This window comes from Rhinatrema bivittatum, chromosome 5 (genome assembly GCF_901001135.1).
Source record: "Rhinatrema bivittatum chromosome 5, aRhiBiv1.1, whole genome shotgun sequence".
Classification (NCBI taxonomy): Eukaryota; Metazoa; Chordata; class Amphibia; order Gymnophiona; family Rhinatrematidae; genus Rhinatrema; species Rhinatrema bivittatum.
The window spans coordinates 37,158,692-37,179,394 of NC_042619.1; the positions used below are offsets into that span (position 1 = coordinate 37,158,692).

A 20,703-nucleotide genomic window follows, 5' to 3' on the forward strand; every position below is an offset into this window, starting at 1 on the left:
CAACCACCGCCCTGCAGCTCTGAGAAGAAATGGCGCATCTCTTCCCTCTGCCTCCGAACGAGGCTCCTATGCAGCGGAAGTGACGTACAGCGGACGGAAGTTGTGTGGTTGCCATAGCACCGGTTCTGAAGCGCTTCGGGCATGAGGAAGCTTCACTGGTCGTAGGATGCTGGGTTAGATGGCATTGGGTGTCCTCGTTCTGGGTATTTGCTGTAAGGTGTTGGTAGAGGCTTCTGCACTTTTATTGGTTTCTGAGAAATAAAATGCCTGCTGCAGGTCTGTCCCCAACTGGTAGGTACCGAAGACGGCAGGAAATATTTTTTACCGACTTAACCTGGCTTCAAAATGTATTTATTTCAAATTTACTAGCCGCCTCTTCCAAATAGGCTGCAAAGAGGTATACAAAGAAAACACAAATACAAATTAGACAAAATAAATAAAATGTTGCTCCCCACCTTTCCTTTTGCAAGTTATGTGACCACTGGTCGCAGTCACCCTGGATAAGTTCAGAACTTTTAAGATGTTAATGTTAACGATTTTTTTTTTTGTGAAAAGAAGGTCGGCTTTGAATTCCTAGGAATCCTTTTGGGAGCAAAAACGATAAAGAGGCACCTAACAGACTGAATCATCGCCTAGGGTCTTAACAATAGGATTCATAAATGCAAATTTTGTGGTTTTGCCTGTGATAGTTCATGATGTCCTATGTTGTAGCCAGTATGGACCATTCAGGCCAGTTAGTGTGTTTGTGATTAACTTGCTAACAGGGCTGCCATCAAGAGGAATAGAACAACTTAATTTAAAAATTACATTAAAAAAAAACCATTTGGTATAAGGCAGCAGTTTCTATTAGCTGTATTCATCCTTTTAAATATTAGATAATAGAAGGTTTAAACTGTTTTATTTTATATAGCCAATATGTTATTCTGTTTATCTGATAATGTCATTTGGTTTAAAGTGGAAGATCAAATTATTTTCATCCTAGAATTTTAGTTAATTCAACCTGTAGGGTTTTTTTCTTCCTATAATTGGATAAAGCATATTAAGCATAGTCCTATAATTGGATAAACCATATTAAGCCCCTACTAGAACATGATGCCTTTTGCACCGTCTTTCAATCTCTTGTCCTAACCGGTCTTGATTATTGCAATTCCCTCTATATTGGCCTTCCAACTTCATCCTACGTCCACTTCAACTTGCTCAAAACTCTGCTGCCCGCCTGCTCTCTGGTTCCAAATTCTCTGATCACATCACTCCTGTATTATATAATTTTCACTGGTTACCCATTAGCTGGTGTATACATTACAAATTGCTTAACATTATTCATAACTTAATCCATAACAAAAACTGCTGGTTCTCTTCCACTTTGCATCTATGTACTCCTTCATGGGTCTTACGATCCCAGAAATAAATGCTCCTGCAGATACCCTCCCTAAAATCTAGTAGACCAGTAATCACCCGTGAAAGATCCTTTTCCATAGCAGGTCCCATCGCCTGGAATTCCCTCCCTGTATAGATCTGTCTTATAACCAATTCTAAGGAATTAAAAAAGGTACTGAAAACCCATCTATTCAAATATGCTTTCCTAGAGTAACTTTTTTTCCAACTTATTCCCCTTTTGTCTCTCCATTACCGCCCCTCCATATTTCCCCCTTCATTCTTTATTTTCCTTCTTCCCTCCCCCTGCCCTACTTCCCTATTATATAAGATTATCTTGTATTTATTTTATTTTGTTTTATATTATTTTATTATTCTTTTATTTTTTATTTCTTTATTTTAAACCACCCTGAACTTTGGAGGGTGCGGTATATAAGCATTTTAAATAAATAAATACAAATGTTCTAAAATTATGGGAAGCCATTAACCTACACATTTTTTTATTTTAAATTACAAACTGGGTTTCTTGCTATTATTTTGATGTCAGAAAACATGAGGCTTATTTTCAGTTTTGGATGTGTAGCATTTTGGGATTTGAAAAATAAATCAAATGCCTGTTCTTTATTCCTGTATCTCCCAGAAATTATCCTTCTCAACAGATTGTAAAGTCTGGCTGTATATTTTAAGAAACTAATTCTGAGTGAGGGAAATGTGTGTGTAATATTTTCATTTCCAGAAGTAATAAAAAATCAAGTTTGACAATGTATCTAAAACAGCATAATTTGTTTGATATGCAGTAATTGGCTTTTGAAGCTTATTAACTCTGATTTTTGCTGTGTTGTTTAAAAAAAGCATACATTCTTGTTTCCTTAGTTGTCAAGAGAAAGAGAAATTTTGGGAACATACATGATGCAGTGAAAGCAGGTGATGTAGAGCAACTAGCAGTGATGGTAAAAAATGGAGCCAATATTAACGAGGTTGACTCAGTTCATAAATTTACACCATTGCACTGGGCTGCACATTCTGGAAGTCTCGAGGTATGTAAAAAATACAAGTTTTTTGTATTTATTATTTGGTGTTGTTATGTGAGTAAACCTTTAGAATAAATATTTTTATATAAATGTTTCTTAATAACATTTGGGACCCATTTTGGATTTCCCACTTCCTTTTTAACCTTTTCTGAGATCTAGCAACAGCTGACAATGCAGTACAGGCTCCTTGATAGAGCCAAGGAGCTGCACTGGAAAGGATTTTTAATTTTTTTTTTCTCAAAATAGGCTAGATGCAAAATGGAAAAAACTGATTAGTGCATCTAGTTCATAGTTTAGTGGTACATTTTAACCTGGGTGACCTTCAGATTTGCTAAGTTGTAGAGGTTATTAAACAGTACATACTTAGTAATTTTTGACTTATTTATATTGAAATACACTTCTGATACTATACTGGGGTTTTTATACTTATATCTAATTTGTCTGTTCAGAATGAGAACAAACAATTTTGGTTCATATGTGTTTGATAAAACTAGGATTTCAGTAAGTCCAAGAACTATAGATGCTAACTCTATTCAAATTCTTATTTCTGCCATAGTTATCCTAGAAATGGAGAAACATGGTGGCAGAAAAAAGACCATATGGTATATCTAGTCTACCCATCCATGCAATTGCTCATCTTTATAAGCCCTACCACTCCCTCAGAGATCCTTGTGCTTATTCCATACTCTCTTGAATTCAGATATTGTCCTTGTCTCCTCTACCTTCATTGGGAGGCTTGAAATACATCCTTAGAGTGCTCCTCCATCCACTTCCATTCATCCTCACCCCATGACCCCTCATCCCAGAGACTCCTTTCAATTAAAAGAAATCCATCTTCTGGAGGTATTTAAAAGTCTCTAGCATATCTCCCCTAACTTGCCTTTCCACTAGGGTATACATGTTTAGATCAGTGTTTCTTAACCTACTCCTGGAGGCACACGTAACCAGTCAGGTTTTCAGGATATCCATAATGAATATGAAAGAGATTTGCATGCATTGGAGACCTAGGGTATGCAGATTTCTCATGCATATTCATTGTGACAATCCTGAAAACCTGAATAGGTGTGCCTCCAAGAGAAGGTTGGGAGACACTGGATTAGATCTTTTAAGTCTGAGCTCATATGATTTACATTAACAATTACTGACCATTTTAATAGCATTTGAACCAACTCCATCTTGTTTTTATCTTTTTGAAGGTGTGGTCTTTAGAAATGTGCACACTATTCCAAATTAGGTCTCACCTCCTCCTTTTTTTTCTGCTGACCATTCCTCTCCCTATGTACCTAAATATCTTTCTGGCTTTTGTGATCACCTTATCAATCTTTTGGCTGCTTTGAGATCATCGGATGCAATCACCCCCAGATCCCTTTCTTGTTTTCTGTGTAGAAGAATTTGACCCCTACACTGTATCACTTCCTTGGGGTTTTGCAGCTCAAATGCAAGACTCTGAATTTTTTCTAGCATTAAATCTTAGCTGCTAGAACCTAGACCAGTGGTTCTCAACCAGTGTGTCACCAAGGGGTGGGTGGTGTGTCACCAAAAATTTGACATAGCAAGCCTATGCTTTCTAAACAGCCATTGTAGGTGCAGAGTAAGGAGCTGGTACTTTAAAATTTCTCATCACTGCTCCCTGTTGCTGTTTTTCCCTCAACCCTGGCAATCACTGCCACCACCAATCCAAACCAGAAATGATGCAGGCATGCTGTATCCTGCTTCTTGGAGTTTGTTTATCTCTGTATGCTTGTTTATAATTTATGGTCTTTTATTCTGTATTAGATAAGAGTCAGTCTGCATTCTGCATGTTTGACAGAGATGACGGATTCTGCTAACTAGGATGTAGATTCTGTGTAGGAATCTAGAGCAGGCTGGCTTTCTTTGTTTTTCCAATAGTAAGTGTCTTGTGTTCTATATTTGCAGTCTTGCTTTTTCATAGGTAAGGTTGTTGCTGTTCAAGTCTTGGGTGTTAATACTCTTATGATATGATTGGTATACTATATCATTTCAAAATGTCTTTTTAGCATGTTTTCATGTTATTTCACAGAGTGGCTAGCAGGGAAGGGATTTTGAAGTTCTATTACTGAGGGAATATCAGAATTTGACTATATTTTTTGTATTGTGAATTGAAAGGAAATTTCCTAACTCTGCTCTCTATAAACTCCAGAAGAGGTCAGAACTTTCTGAGGTTGATAGTGAAATGCATTAGAGTTTCTGTATCGAAAAACTGTGCTGCATATGCATATCAGTCCCAGATTTCTCACTGATGCAGTAAGCAAAGATTACAATTTTTGTAAAAATAACATTTAATAATAATTTATAAGCAGTTATTAAAATTAAAGAATGTTATCTTTCTCCTGCATCATTTTCAAAAATAACATATCTAGGATTTTGTTTTTTTAGTATAGCTGTTAAATGTGTGCAATGTGTCACGCACGTGAGCATCATCTGTCAGGTGTGTCATGACAGAAAAAAGGTTGAGAACCACTGCCCTAGACAATTCCTCAAGCTTTTCTAGATGCCACTTCATATTTTACACTCCTTCCTTTCCTGATCATCCTTCCACAATATCACTTGCAAAAATGTTGAAAAGAACTAGTCTAAGGACTGATCCTTCTGGTACATCACTAGTAACATTCCTTTCCATTTACTACTACCATTTGTTGCCTTCCACTCAACCAGTTTCTAACCCAATCAGTCACTTTAGGTTCCATACCAAGGGCACTCTGTTTATAAATCACATACGTGGAATTGTGTAAAATACTTTACTGAAATCCAAGTACATTACATCTAGTGTTCTTCTTTGATCCCACCAGGGGCGGATTGAGGGAAAATAGTGGCCCGGGGGATTTTTCCCCATACTGGAGAAAAATCCATGGGTACCCAATTACATATACAATGTAATTTACATATTTAATTTACATATATATGTACACACCCCTATATTTCGGCATGGTCCTCCCGTATCAACACAGTACTATTTGCCAACACTCAAAGAATAACAACCCCACCTATGAAAAAGAATACTACAAATATTACACCAGAATCTAAAATATCAATACACCTCCTATCAGGAAAACAGAACAGGCCAAGCTACTACAGATCCCTACAGAGAAACCACTTGCTAAAAGAATGCTTCATCTCAGTCTTTGCATGCAGAACACAAACTCTCACCAAATACAGAATAAAGCCACATAACGTATAAATAGAAATGTGCAGACAAAAACTGGGTGCAAATCGACATCTTCCAGAGCAGAGCGCTCTGACGACGGGACATAAAACTTGCACTTTGACCATGTGACCCAGGGCTACTAACACTTGTTGGCTAAACACACCATGACAGCCGACAAGTGTTAGTAGCCCTGGGTCACATGGTTGCCGCTATTCATTTAGGGGCAGATTTTAAAAGCCCTGCGCGCGTAAATCCAGCCGGATTTACGCGCGCAGGGGACTTGTGCGCCTATGTTGCATAGGTCGCCGGCGCGCGCAAAGACCCGGGATGCGTGTCGGGGGCGGCGCGGCATTAGGGGGCGTTCCGGGGGCATGGCCGAGGCCTCCAAACCAGCCCCCAGGCCAGGGAAAGGCAGGCGTAACTTTCTTAACAAAGGTGGGGGGGAGGATTTAGTTAGGGCTGGGGGTGGGTTAGGTAGGGGAAGGGAGGGGAAGGTGGGGGGCGGAAAAAAAGTTCCCTCCGAGGACGCTCAGTTCCGGAGGCAGGCTGCTCGGCTCTGCGCACGCAGGTTGCACAATTGTGCAATCCCCCTGCGTGCGCTGACCCTGGATTTTATAACACGCGCACGGCAGTGTGCGCGTGTTATAAAATTGGGCGTAGATTTGTTTGCGCGGGTTGCACGAACAAATCTACACCCGCGCATAACTTTAAAAATCTACCGCATAGTGCCTCTCACACAGTTACACATGTGCTGCCTATAGTGGGGGCTCAAAACCCAGTGGGACCAGCTGATTCATCCACTTCATTCTCTGGTAGCCAAAACTTCAGAGATGAAGATAGAACTGCACTAGTGGTTAAAGCCATGAGTACTAGTGAAAGGAACACACTTCCATTCTCCACTGTATTGGGTAACTCTAGTGACCGACTCCTCCACCAAGAGCTGAGACACTCACCCACAGTCTCACTAGACCCAAGGTGCCTGGTCACCCAAAGAAGCATCAAATCAATCTCACCTTAAGAGCAATCACTAGTAATTTTTCTCATTTTCTCAGAGGAAAAGGAACTACTACTTATCTCCTCTCATTCCTCCCCCTCACTGCCTAACGACCCCAAGCTTAACCCCCTCACTACACAACCATTCGTCAAGGACCTCGGAGTCCTCCTTGATCACCACCTTAGCATGAAACCCTTCGTCAACTCTATTCTCAAAGCAGGTTTTTACAAACTTAACGTACTTAAAAAAACTCAGACCCCTACTATACACCCAGGATCTCCGCACAGTGATCCAAGCCACCATATCCTCCAAATTAGACTACTGCAACGCACTCTTCCTAGGGCTCCCCCTTTCCACGATAAAACCTCTACAAATGTTACAAAATGCTATAGCAAGACTCATCACAAACACACGTAAACACGATCATATTACCCCCATCCTCAGAGAGCTACATTGGCTCCCCATTTTCTCCCGCATTCATTACAAAACCCTGACCATAGTACACAAATCCATTCACTCCCACAACTCCAATTGGCTTGACCTTCCCTTCAATGCCCCCCAGTCCACTCGTCCTACCAGATCCGCCAACAAAGGCACTCTACTTGTACCCTCACTGAAAACAGCCCACCTCTCCTCCACACGCGACCGTGCCCTCTCTATTGCTGGCCCCGCTCTCTGGAACTCCCTGCCCCTTCACATGCGCCTTGAACCATGTGTGATCAAATTCAAAAAGAAACTAAAAACACTATTGTTCAAACAAGCTTATTCAGAATAGATCATCCTCCATTGCATCTCCCATCCACCATCTCATGGTGATCACACTTTCCTTACATTAAGGAACTAATTAATTATGTTGTTAACCTATGCTTGTTTTGTTTAATCTACCTGTTAACCTATGCTTGTTCCGTTCAATCTTATTTTCCTCGCTACCCTTGGTTAACCCCTCTCCTAGTTCACTTTCCCTATTAACATGTAATTTCAAGCCTTTTGTTCGAATGTAAACCGGTATGATGTCCCCACTAATACCGGTATATAAAAAGTTTCTAAATAAATAAATAAATCTTAATCCAAATGGACATCCAGATCACCATGTTTAATGTCAACAAGCAAGGGGGCACAGGTTCATGGCTCCTGAGTTAGGAAACTTTCAAATCTGGCAGGGGGAAATCTACCATCAAGCAACTCTTCAGGCAACATACCTGCTTGGGCTAGCCAGCACCATGGTGGACCATCTCAGCAGAGTATTCCGTCTACATGTATGGTCTCTCAGACAGTTCACTGAGAACAGATGCTTCAGGTTATTCGTTTGACTGATTATAGATCTCTTTGCTACAGAAAAAACAATTGGAAACTTGATCAATTCTGTTCGATCCTCCTGAGCCCCATGAGAGTTGCACAAAACGTGTTTCTTTTTGACTAGGTGATAGACCTTGTGTACGCTTTTCCACCATTATCACTTATTGCGTGGACAGTGCAGAAACTCATTCGCAAATGGGCTCGAATGATTCTCATTGCACTGGCGAGGCCGAGACAAATTTTAGTAGTCATATCTAGTGCAGTTTTCATTGGACCTTGTTTGTTTATAGAAGAAGAAGGTTATCTAATTCATCTTGGGTATTAATCCACCTGACTGCATGGATGTTGAACACAAAGTAATTGCAGACCTCGCCCTTCCAAAGGAGGGGGAAAACGTCCTCTTGTAGGTAAGAAAACCATTGACGAGAAGGAGTTATGCATTTAAGAGGAAGTGTTATGGCACCTGGTGCTCCCAGAATTCCTTGGACCCTTATTCCTTTGAGCCATATCTGCTGCTATTGTATCTCCATCATTTTTTGACTTCTGGCTTCGCCACTTCATCTGTTTGAGTTCATTTAAATGCTATAGCTTACTACAAACGAAGAACACAACCGTATCGTCAAACATCACAACTCTATCAAATGGGGACTGCAGTAGCAAAGAGGACAATTTCTAACTAGATAGTGGACTGTATCTTCCATTGTTATGCGGCTGCAGGCTTAAGCCTCAAAGCCATGTGAAGGCACATTAACTCCAGGCTATGGCCTCTTTTCATTGCCCATATACAGGAGGTATCACTTGAGGATATTTGCAAAGCCGCAACTTGGTCTTCGGTGCATACCTTCACATCTCACTACTGCTTAGACAATCGAGCAACATCAGAAAGTGCTGTAGGAATGGTGGTACTATCTCAAGTATCTTCACGCTAGTCTCCTCTTCACAGGGAGATGTCCAGCTTGCCTACTAAAAAAAAAACAGTCCACTATAATCCTTAGCTTGAGGCTCCCCACAAATCATGACTAATTCAGACTGCTTATTGACGGAAAAAGCAACTTTGCTTACCATAAATGATGTTTTCCATAGATAGCAGGAAGAATTAGCCATGGGCTACCTTTACTCCTCCCTGATGAGCAGACTATGCCTAGGTTGGCTATGATATAGACTGAGGAGGTACTGAGGCAATGCCCATGTGGGAACTCCCGCACATGCTCAGTAGACTACAAAATTATACTAGCTTGGAGAGATGAGTCCGTTCTGTACAGCTGGATGAGGTCTCCCACAGATCATAGCTAATTCATCCTGCTATCTACAGAAACACAGTTTATGGTAAGCAAACTTGCTTTTCCCTATTCTCATTCTGCAGTCTTAAGGCCAGTGCTGGAGCCTCCTTCCAGTCTGCATGCTGCTGCAGCCAGATGGGCATTCACCTCCGTGAAGTGTGCTGGTGCGCATATGCACACCCTGCCAGTCACTGACTGACAGACCCCAGCCCAAGTATATATATATATATATATATATATATATATATGTGGGTATCTATCTATCTCTATATATCTATACATAAAATTGTAATGTGCTGTGCTTTCTGAGAACCCATACAGTGTGTTATAAAACAAAATTGTCCATAAACATTGCAGAATTTTAAATTTTATTTTGGGCTCTTGTCTTATGCATGACATATATCGTCCCTGTTGCTTCTAGTAAAGAATCATTACTTTTAGTAGTAAAATTTCATTGTTGAAATCTTGTCCTGGTTTGGTGCATCATTTCCTCTCTGGACATAGTCAAGTCTCACCTAAAAGCCCACCTTTTTGAGGTTGCTTTTAAACTTAGACTTTGTTGATTTTAATCCTGTCTACTGTAAGAAATACATTTTCTTAAACCAGCTATTTTTTTCTAATCTGTTTATTTTGAGTGGCTTGTAAGCTCCACTAAGTAGGGACTGTCTGTACAACACTGCATACATTGTAGCTATAGAAATGATGGAACAGTAGTAATAGTGTGTTTCTCAGTGAAATTAACTCTGATAAAAGAACACTGAAAAGTTTAATGGCATGTTTGAGAGACAGCTGAGGGGGGATAAGATAGAGGTCTTTAAAATTATGAGAGGTCTAGAATGAGTAGATGTGAATCAGTTATTTACTCTTTTGGATAATAGAAGGACTAGGGGGCACTCCATGAAGTTAGCAAGTAGGACATTTAAGACTAATTGGAGAAAATTCTTTTTCACTCAACGCACAATTAAGCTCTGGAATTTGTTGCTAGAGGATGTGGTTAGTGCAGTTAGTGTAGCTGGGTTTGAAAAAGGTTTGGATAAGTTCTTGGAGGAGAAGTTGACTTAGGGAGTAGCCACTGCTATTACTGGCATCAGTAGCATGGGATCTACTTAGTGTTTGGATACTTGCCAAGTATTTGTGTGCTGGATTGGCCAGTATTGGAAACAGGATGCTGGGCTTGATGGACCCTTGGTCTGACCCATTATGGCATTTTCTTATGTTCTTATTACTAGGATTCATATACTGACATACAATAGTGTTTTTGCTACCTGGTGTAATTCTGAATGTCTTTTCCATCTAGTGCCTTCACTGGTTGCTGTGGCATGGAGCTGATATAACTGATATAACTACAAGAGGTTGGACAGCTGCTCATCTTGCTGCTATCCGCGGGCAGGATGCTTGTATACAGGTAAACAGAAAATCTTTCCTTTAACAAAAGCCCAAAAAATTACTTACTTAAATTGTACAATTATCTATCTATCTAATATACTACTATACAGAGCCATAGAAACAGTATACTACTATATATATATATATATTTGTCTGTTCTAAACTTGTTTATTATCTTTTTTTTCCTGGTTTTTTAATAGTCTGTTAGAAATTGATTTAGTTGTCTTAGTATTTATTGAAATTGTCTACGAATCTTTTTGTTTTCATTATTTCAGCTATTCTATTAGCTTCTATAAAAACATTACAGGAAGAATAATTGCAATCCAGATTATAAAAACAAGGAAAAACATAGGCCAGTGGAATTCAGTGGCAGATTAAAAACTTCAAGGCCCATCTAATATGCTCATTTTCCCTTCTGTTTGTAATATCATGGACTTTACTTGATCTCAAACTTTACCCTTCTTTCCCTACTATTAGGGATCTTGCCTCATGCATTCTTGAATTCCATTACTGTTTTTATCTCCACCACTTCCACTGGTGGACTGTTCCATGCATTCACCATCCTTTCTTTGAAGACATATTTCCCTATTTTACACCCAAGTCTATCCTTTTCAATCTCATACCATGCTCCCTTGTTTTTTTTTTCAAAAATATTGTATTTAATACATTTAAAATAACGAAGTCAACAAACCTGACTCAACTTGATAGACATACAGATATAGAGCACTCGGAGTGCTGTTGGCATATCAGATACATACATATACAGGATGGAGCCAGAGAAAGGTTCATACTGAAGCAATGTACATGCACGGAACAGAATTTTCCTCTTACCTTTAAAATTCTATTGCCTGTACAAAAAAAAAAAAAGCCCAGGCTTTATTCACATTTCTTAGAGGGTCCTAAAAACAGCAAATTCTACAATCTTAAGGAGAAGATCACTCTACAACAATTTTGTGAATAGTGGGATGGTAGGGTGCTTCTAAGAGACTAAAATAGCCCCTTGTGCTGTTATCAGCAGCGTACTAAGACTTTATTAGACTTAGGTATTCAGAAATGTAAACTGGCTTTCTTGAATAGGGCCAGAGTAGGGAGCGCTAGTAAACACTGAATACTAACAGCCAATAAGAGAAAAATAATTTTATTATTTATTTATTTATTTATTTCAGATTTTTATATACCGGCATTCGAGACAGCAGTCACATCGTGCTGGTTCACATAGAACAGGGGTGCATAGTAAACATAACTATAACAATGGTGCTGAAAAGGCAGTTACATATAACAGGGTGATAAGAACTTGGCTGAGAAGGAAGAGAAAGGACAGGTTATTAATTCACACAGGTAAACGATAGAAGATATGGTTAATCAAGGTGTAGTTGGAGATTAGTTGACCATGTTGGCGTCCGGGAAAGCTTGTATGAATATCCAGGTCTTTAGTCTTTTTTTGAAGGTTGAGATGCATGATATAAGAGAAGGAGTAGCCTAGTGATTATTGCAGTGGGCTATTGCCCCAGGCACAAACTTTCTGGGAGGTTCACGTTAGAGCACTATCACAGCTTGATGCATTAAATAGTGTATATTGCACAACAGAGCACAATCATGGCAATATGGTATGATATTTTACATCTCTCTGCCCTGGTACCCTCCACTATTACAATGACCTTCTTTGCCGTGATTTACACGCATAAATAATACAAATTCATGCAAAGAAGATAATTAATAGTCAATCTGATGCTCATAATTTATTGCAGCTGACCGAGAAAGTGGTCAGTCGTGATAAAATAACAGCATCTCTTTGAAATACGGTAAATGTAACCTTAGAGCCCTGGGACCCTACCATGGCTCCCGAGACCCCCGTGTTATATTTACCAGCCCACCAGACAAATAGAAAGTTGTGCAGCCAAACAGGGAGGTTGCGCAGGGGTCAGGATTGACCCTGTCTCAATCTGGGGCCGCCACTCGAGGCAACCCCCGACTTCCCCAAAGTAAAAATAATAAAAAAAATAATGCACCTGTTGCCATGCAGCCATGGCTCCAGAACCCCTCAAAGTCCAACATTAATAAGTAGGATCCAGGCCAAGGCCCCCACCCTGCAAATCCAACATTAAAGTAGCCCCCTGGCTCCCCTCCCCCTTCCCCCCCGAAGATGTGTCAAAATGAAATAGGGTCCTGGGCCCCTGACACCCCTGCACCCTCTGAGCTTTAAAACAAAGTTGTGGGTCCCGTTCGGAGCTGGGGAGCATCCTCGCACCTGGCCCAGTCGGCACCATTTTGAAAAATGGTGCCGATTGACCTTGCCCCAGCCATGTGACTGGGGCAAGGTCTAGGGACTGGACCCAGGCCACGTGGTGTTTGGTCACGAGACAAAAGAACACCCCATAAAGCCACAATGTTTTTTCGGGGGAGGAGCCCCACTATTGCAGCGACACCCCCTCTGCAATAGTGGGACCCCTCCCGCAATTAAACTTTGCAGCTTAATGCATCCAGGGGGTTAGACTGTAAGCCTTCCAGGAACAGGGAAAAAGCTACTGTACCTGAATGTAATCTGCTTTGAAGTGCCAAAAAGTGGAATATAAATCAAATCAAATAAATAAAAATAAATAAATAATGAGCAGTGCTTACTGAGCAATGTAAAGTAAATGCCAGCTCAGTTCTTCTGAGTGGTTACACTTAGCTAAATATGTTATTGCCTCTAAACTTACACATCAATGGATTAGTTTTGTTTTCATAATATTTTCCAACTGGTTGGTATTATAATTTTATCTCGCATATGCTAAAAAGACTGGATTCTTGTAATTATGTGATTTCTTGGAAATTGAGTCCAGAAGGCAGAAACAAAACTTAATACTGACCTTTGACATACTTACTAATCTTTGGCATAGGTTTAGCATTTCAGCAACCTTGGCTTATGCTGTTATTATTTTTCTGTCTTTTTTCACCACCGCCAAACTAATCTGGTTTCATAGAGAACCTTTTCATTCAATCCTTTCAGGGATCTAATGCAGGGCTTCCCAAACTGAGGGTTGGGACCGCAAATAGGATCTCAAAACCTTGAGCTGGGGTCACAAGTTCCTCAAATGATAGCACTCTTCAGGCACCAACTGGAGCAGCATTAGTAGTAGAAGTCAGCTTGGGGACTGTGATCCAACATGCATTTATTGGCCTTGCAGTGATCCTGCCCTTGCATGAGTTTCTGTGATAACAGGAAGACCTGCCCGAGAAGGGATTGGGATCACTGCAGGACTATGAGCTTACACAGGTTCACAGGCCTTGCACTGACTTTCATTATTAATGCTGCTGCCACTTGAAGATCACTATTAGGCTTAGGACCAACCATAAGGGGTGGGAAGGGCTGAGTGTGCATGGGCTGGTGTAAATTGCCTTGAATCTTCTCTCCTCACCCAGCATTGAACCTACCCAAGAAAATAATGTCTCTGTCATCAGCCTGCATTCTCTTCTCATCAGTTCTTATCCACTTTTGGCCTGGGGCCCAAAGGAAAATGTTGTTATTGACCTTTGCTACAGAGCTGTTTAAAGAAGAGGCTGTTTGAAGGAGAGGGTTCAGATGCAGGAGGGCTTTGAGGGCTGGATCAATTGAAGAGGGATTGGCTGTGGAAGGTGAGAGAGAGGAGGAATGAAAGATTGCCTGAGGGATGTGAGAGAGGAGCTGAGGCACCAGAGGGGATCAGTTGGGGGGGATGTGAGAGAAAGGTGGGAAGGAAGGAGGTGAGGCTGGTAGGTGGGAAAGAGGGGCTGGGGATAAGAGTAAGGAGAGAATGAAGGATGGGGTGAGGGGTTGACCGGGGTTATAAGAAAGGCTTAGATGTGAGAGAGAGGGGTGACTGGAGAGATAAGAGGAGCTGGAGGATGTAAGAGGGTGAGGGTTGGATGGGTGAAGGTTGAGAGAGGGAGCACATTGGAAGGATGTTGTTAAGAGAGGAGATCCTCTTGAGGTGATGGATAGTGAGAGAGAGACGATTGGCTGTGGAAGGGTGGAGATTGAGAGGGGATCAAATGAAGTGCAGTGAGGCTGAGAATGGAGTGATTGCTGGAGAGGGACAACACCCGTGATATTTTTGTTTTTGTTATCCTCTGGGGTAATGTAAATTTAAGTGCTAAAATGGTCACATTGGCTAAAACTTTGGGAAGCCCTGATCTCATGTAATGTGAAGTTGTGTAGGATTTCATTTTGTTTGAACACTTCATCATTACTCCTTGTTCTAGAACTTCCTTTCCTGTGAAAAATAGGGCCTATTTTGCTTTCTTTACATCATATTGCTGCTCTCCTTTAGATCAGAGGTTCTCAACCTGGTCTTCAGTATATGCTTAGCAAGTCAGGTTTTCAGGATATCCAAAATGAATTAGCATGAGAGAGAATTGCTTGCACTGCTTTCATTATAGGCAAATCTATCTCATGCATATTCATTGTGGCTATCCTGCAAACCTGTCGGGATAGGTATGTCCCAAGGACTGAGTTGAGAACCACTGCTTTAGGGTATATATATATTTATTTATTTTGACTTCTTATATACCGACATTCCTGTAAAGTATACTGATCATACCGGTTTACAGTGTAACATAACTGTCGCAAGTGGCGATTACATAGAACATAAGGCGTTAGAACAGCGAACATTTTTTTACATAAAATATTAGAGCATCAGAACAAAGGGAATATTGGGAGAATGCAAGGAACAAATGGAAATCATATAAACTGAATATGAGGTAAGTATAAGGTGTTAATGCCGGGAAGAAGTAAATTATTTTGTAATCGTTGCTGATGAAAAACCTTTGCCCCAGGAAGCTGCAAAGTAGCTGAATGCAGATTTCTTCCTGCTTTATACCATCCTAACCTGCTGTTTAAAATATTTATTTCCCACACCCTTTACAGTTGGGAGTAGGGTACATAAACAGATAAAACACATACATACAGGTAAAAACTGGGGACAATGATAATAACAGAAAACAAACTGATCCAACCTGTGTCAAGAGTGCAAATTCAACACCCAAGAGAAGGAAGGCAAGCTAACTGCTGGAAAAGGTATTTTCAAAAGATGGGTTTTTAGAGCTTTTTTTGAAATCCTTCAATTCTTTTAGACAGCATATTTCAGAAGGTAGTGAGTTTCATGCCACAGGTCCTGCTATCAAAAAGACCCTTTCTTGGTCACTGCTAGGCAAGAGTGACAAACAGAGGGAATATCAAGCAGGAATTAAAATGGGGTGTGCTTCTATAGGTCACTGCTCTATAGTGCTTCACACCTTTTTTTTTTTCTTTTACATAAATACTTCTCAGTCAGCACTCACTATAAAATAGCTGGAGATGTAAACTTGTTTACAGCATGAAAATGAAGATTGCAAATCACAATCAAAAGTAACCCCAGTGTGGTCTGAATGAAAGTAACACTGTCAAATGTATTTATTATTTTATTTTAAATCTTTTCTATACCGTGGTTTGGGGACCGTCACAACGGTTTACATTAAGGCACATAAAAAATAATGATACAATTTGTCCGTTTTTACATAGGTGCCATAAGGTTCAGTAACATAGTTTGTGATCAGTGTTCATTGTTAAATGTGATGAATCATGTCCATGTCTCTCTATCTCAAATGACATCCAATATTTAAAAAAAAAAATATTTATTGTATTGCATTTATTAATTTCTTGCTGTTTTTAAGGCCCTTATAGTTAATGGAGCAAATGTAATTGCAAGAGATGATCGAGAATGCACTCCGGCGCACCTTGCAGCTGCCCACGGACATTCATTTACTTTACAAAGCATACTTCGTAGTGGAGTGGTAAGGACCATTATCTTCTATATCAATATTTTTCTTCCTTTTTTGTGTGTATTAATGTACATTTCCTTTTACTAGAACATCTTTGCTTATTTTTTTTTAATTCTTCCAATATTAATACATGCTTAGTGCTTGTAACAGATGCCAGTTCTACAATTAGAAAATTGTTTTAATAACTGCATCATATTTTACCATCCTTGTGAAATAAATGCAGACCTGAAACAGGACAATTTTATACAAATTTAATAGTTTCTAAGAATGTAATTGTACTATAAAAATTTTGTTTTACTGCTTTCTAAATCTACATGGCCAATCACATATCATGCCGCCACCACCATTCAAGGCTGATTGCAGGGGCAGTGGAGGCAACCAAGCTCCGCCCCCAACCTCACCCCAAGCTCTGCCCGCAATTCCACTGTCAATTGTTTACATTACATTTATAGTTTGTCATTCTATCTTACATAGATTCTTCACATAAATCATAGAGTATAATTACTCATTCTCAGACAAAATAAATGTTTGATGCTAAAAAAAAAACGCATACATACTGGTAAAGGAAAAAGAAAAAACAGCATTACTAATAAAAATGTCAGTACTAAATGACTATTCTGTACAGTATGGAGAGAAGATCATCAAATACCAAGAGTGAGAGCCTTTATGTTAAAGGCTCAGCAGTGCCCATGTGGAAATCTCCAAATGTAAATAGGCCTCTGGTCCTTTTCCTTACTTAGATGGAATAATTGTCACACCAAAGTTTTCTACAGTAAGTAATTGCCTTTATTGATGAGCGCACATTAGAGAAGCATGACATAGACAGGTCTTGTCACAGTTCTGATTCTAACCAAGATAAAACATGATTCTTATATCTTTACAAAGCCAGCTTGATTCATTTATCTCAACATTTTTGGTCAACTTGTTCAGTAGCAATTTCATTTCTGCTTTTTTTTATTTTCACGTAGATAAGCAGCTGAATTAGCCATGCTGTCTGGGACGTCCCTCCCGTCCTGTAGGTGGCAGAGCTCTCAAAGTAAAGTTTTAAGTCTTGCTGTAGCGTGTGCCTGCTTGGCACCTCCCCCTCCCCTGTGTGGAGTCTCCTCAGTCCGTTTTTTTCCACGAGCCTAACAGCCGCAGAGCTCTCAGTCTCCTCGAGTGATTTCCTCACAGGAAAATTTAATTGCTTAAAAAGTATTATAAACAGCCTGGTAGGGTAGTTAAGACTACCTGACTGAAGAATTTCATCGAATTCTCACAAGAATGCCTCATCCAGGGTTTAAATTCTGCGACTGTGGAAAGATAATGTCTGTCACAGACAGAAATGTTTCTTGTTATTTGTGCTTGGGGCCCCAGCACAACCAATCAACCTGTGCTGCCTGCAGACAGATCTCCCCCAGGGCACAGCAACAAAGAGCTGCTAAGATTGAGAATTTGAGAAGGGCTGCGTTGGGGTCCTATGCCCCCTCAGACGAGTCCACAAAATCTTGTCCTGCACCCCCTCGTGTGTCAAGGGAGTCGGACCGACCACGAACGACTTCTGAATGTGCTTCAGCGTCGAAAGTGTCGACAAAGAAAAAAATCATCGGCGCACAGAGCGGGCGACGCACCATCAGCTCCGAGGAAACCTGCTGAGTTGACCTGCGTCGACCGGCACTGATGTACCCACGCAACCGGCGCACCCGACGCAGCTGAAGCATCTGGCGCGTCCGGATCAGACTCTGCTGGCGCAGCTGACACACCAGGTGCATCCGGTGCTCGGAAGAAGGTCCATACTTCTGGACTGAAGCATTCCCATTCCACACCGAAGCATCGACGCACTTCTGACTTTTTTCATCAACCATCGACTCAGAAGCATAAACAACCAAAAAAGCACACATCCAGACATAAAAACCGCAGAGAACCTTCCCCATTCATCATTGTAGATGAGGATCCGTTTTTCTTTTCTTTTTTTTTTTTTTATTTATCATCTTTTAACAATATACAAATGAATTTGTATCGGAAAATTCAGAGATACAAGGAAAAGAACAAACAAAATAAATCTTTAACGATCACAAATCCCTTATGACTCATGACATTCTTAAATTCAATTCTAGAAATTATCTTAATACATAGGAAATCAGGAGAGAAAGGAAATAATTAAGAGGAGTTATTTAAAGAAATCTATTTACATATAGCACTGCCCTTAAATCACACCTTAATTATTATCAACCCCTTGAATCTCATCAGGTAGTCTCCTACCAGTCAAAAAAAGCCTTTAACTGCTCAGGTAAGAAGAAAACATAAGATTTCTTGCCAGTTTAATGATACATTTATAGGGGTAGCGTAATTTAAAACTACTCCCTAATGCTAGGGTCTCAGGTCTCATCTGTAAGAATTCTTTTCTACGTTGCTGCGTAGACTTTGCTAAGTCTGGATATACTCGAATGAGACCCCCACAGAATAATTCATTTATATTTCTAAAATAATTCTTCATAATCATGGATACTCAGATTCATCAAAAAAGGAAACAGAGTATAGCACGATCTATAACTTCTACACCAGAGTTTTCTAAGTAATCAGTCAGATTTTGAAAATCTGATCCTTGAGCTGGAAATAAAGGAGTGCTGGGTTTTTTTGGCAAGAAGTAAAGTTTCTTAACTGCAGGTATCTCTTCTTGTGGAATCTTTAAAGCCTCCATTACGTATTTCTTAAAAGACAATAATGGGATTTCCCCTAGTACAATAGGAAAATTCAATAATCTCAAATTGAAATGCCTCATGTGATTTTCAATAGACTCAAGTCTTCTCAATGATGAAATTCTTTCTGAAATGATTGTGGCATTCACATTCTGAAGGCTTTTTATATTTATTTATTTATTTATTTATTTAACATTTTTCTATACCGAACTTCATGACAAGCTTCATATCAGGCCGGTTTACATCAAACTTGGGGTTAACTTAACAAAAACCATATAACAAGAAGGCCGAGGCGCAGGTACAAATAACAGGGGTATTAAACTTGGGGGCTAGAGTAGCCAGGAAATTAAGGACAGAAAGAACTGGAGAATGAACAAGAATGAATGAACAATGGTTAGGTCTGACATTTAGTCTGGAGGGCTATGTGAAAGCAGAACTGTTGCCCTGTTAGGCTTCGGGGAAGGCTTGGACGAAAAGCCAAGTCTTGAGTTTCTTTCTGAATGTAATCAGGCAGGGTTCCAGTCTTAGATCATTTGGCAGGTTGTTCCAGATGCTGGGGCCAGCTGTGGAGAATGTTCTTTCTCTTGTGGAGGTTAGGCGGGTGGATTTATTTGGGGGAACTTGAAGGGTTCCTTTGTGTGCCGCTCTGATGGGTCTTGTAGATGTGTATGGTTTGAGAGGGAACTGAAGGTCTAGAGGAAGTTGGTTGTGTATGGATTTGTGGATAATGGTGAGCGCCTTGTGCAAAATTCTGTACTTAATGGGTAACCAGTGTAAATTTCTGAGTATAGGGGTGATATGAGTTCTCCGGTTGGTGTTGGTTAATATCCTGGCTGCTGAGTTCTGGAGCATCTGTAGTGGTCTGGTGGCAGAGATCGGGAGTCCTAAGAGGAGGGTATTGCAGTAGTCTGTTTTGGAAAATATGGTTGACTGGAGGACTGTTCTGAAGTCCTGGAGATGGAGGAGGGGTTTGAGTCTCTTCATAACTTGTAGTTTAAAGAAACCGTCCTTTATATCTTCATTTAATTTCTTTAGGGAATTATCTTGTTCAATACATTTTTGATGCATGTCCCATTCAAGTAACCCAACTTTAGCGGCAATATCGTCAAGTTTTAAGGTTTGATTGTCTAACTTAGACATCCTTATCATGAGTTCCCAGATATTGTCAAGGGTTATAGTTGCCGGTTTAATAAATTGCTGGGAGAGTGTTCTTCTTACCCTGTAACCGGTGTCTTCACCAAGCTCTCCCGTTGTTCTGGGGGTGTCCGCCGCCATCTCTCCTCCTCCTCTCGGCGTGTCGGGCAATTGGGGTTGCAGGTTTCCTCCTGACTCTCCTGCCGCTCAGTCGGCTTCTGGGCCATCCAGCTGAAAACGCCTAATGACCTCATCAGTATGCGTCTCAGCTCCTCCGTCGGCCGTTAGGGGCAAAGCTCTTACCGGCGTTCTAGGGTCCGGAGGGCTCAGTGAAAGTTCCCCAGGTGAGTATGGCTCTTCTCCCGCCACCTCTCCAATGGGGCTGAACACCCTCGATTCCGGTGGGTTAACGGTGAACTCAGATATTAATCGCTGTCCGGCGGCATTGTCCTGGTCAGGTGGGAAGACCCGGACTTTGCCTTTTCTCTTATGAGGCATATCAAATGAGGAAATTTGCAATTAAGCTTGCTTTTAGAAGTCTGAGATCCAGAGCAAACAGAGATACAACCGCTCAGGGCGCCATCTT

General features: G+C 40.5%; 1 protein-coding gene across 1 annotated transcript in view; it reads left to right on the forward strand.

Moving 5' to 3' along the window:
- The first annotated feature begins 5 nt into the window (after window positions 1-5).
- ANKRD42 (ankyrin repeat domain 42) overlaps window positions 6-20,703 on the forward strand; it is a 108,958-nt gene continuing 88,260 nt past the window's right edge. Inside the window, exons 1-4 of the mRNA XM_029602223.1 lie at window positions 6-291; window positions 2,248-2,411; window positions 10,439-10,546; window positions 16,198-16,317. Coding sequence (XP_029458083.1) covers window positions 264-291; window positions 2,248-2,411; window positions 10,439-10,546; window positions 16,198-16,317 — 420 coding nt within the window. The 5' untranslated portion in view covers window positions 6-263. The remainder of the gene's footprint in view (window positions 292-2,247; window positions 2,412-10,438; window positions 10,547-16,197; window positions 16,318-20,703) is intronic.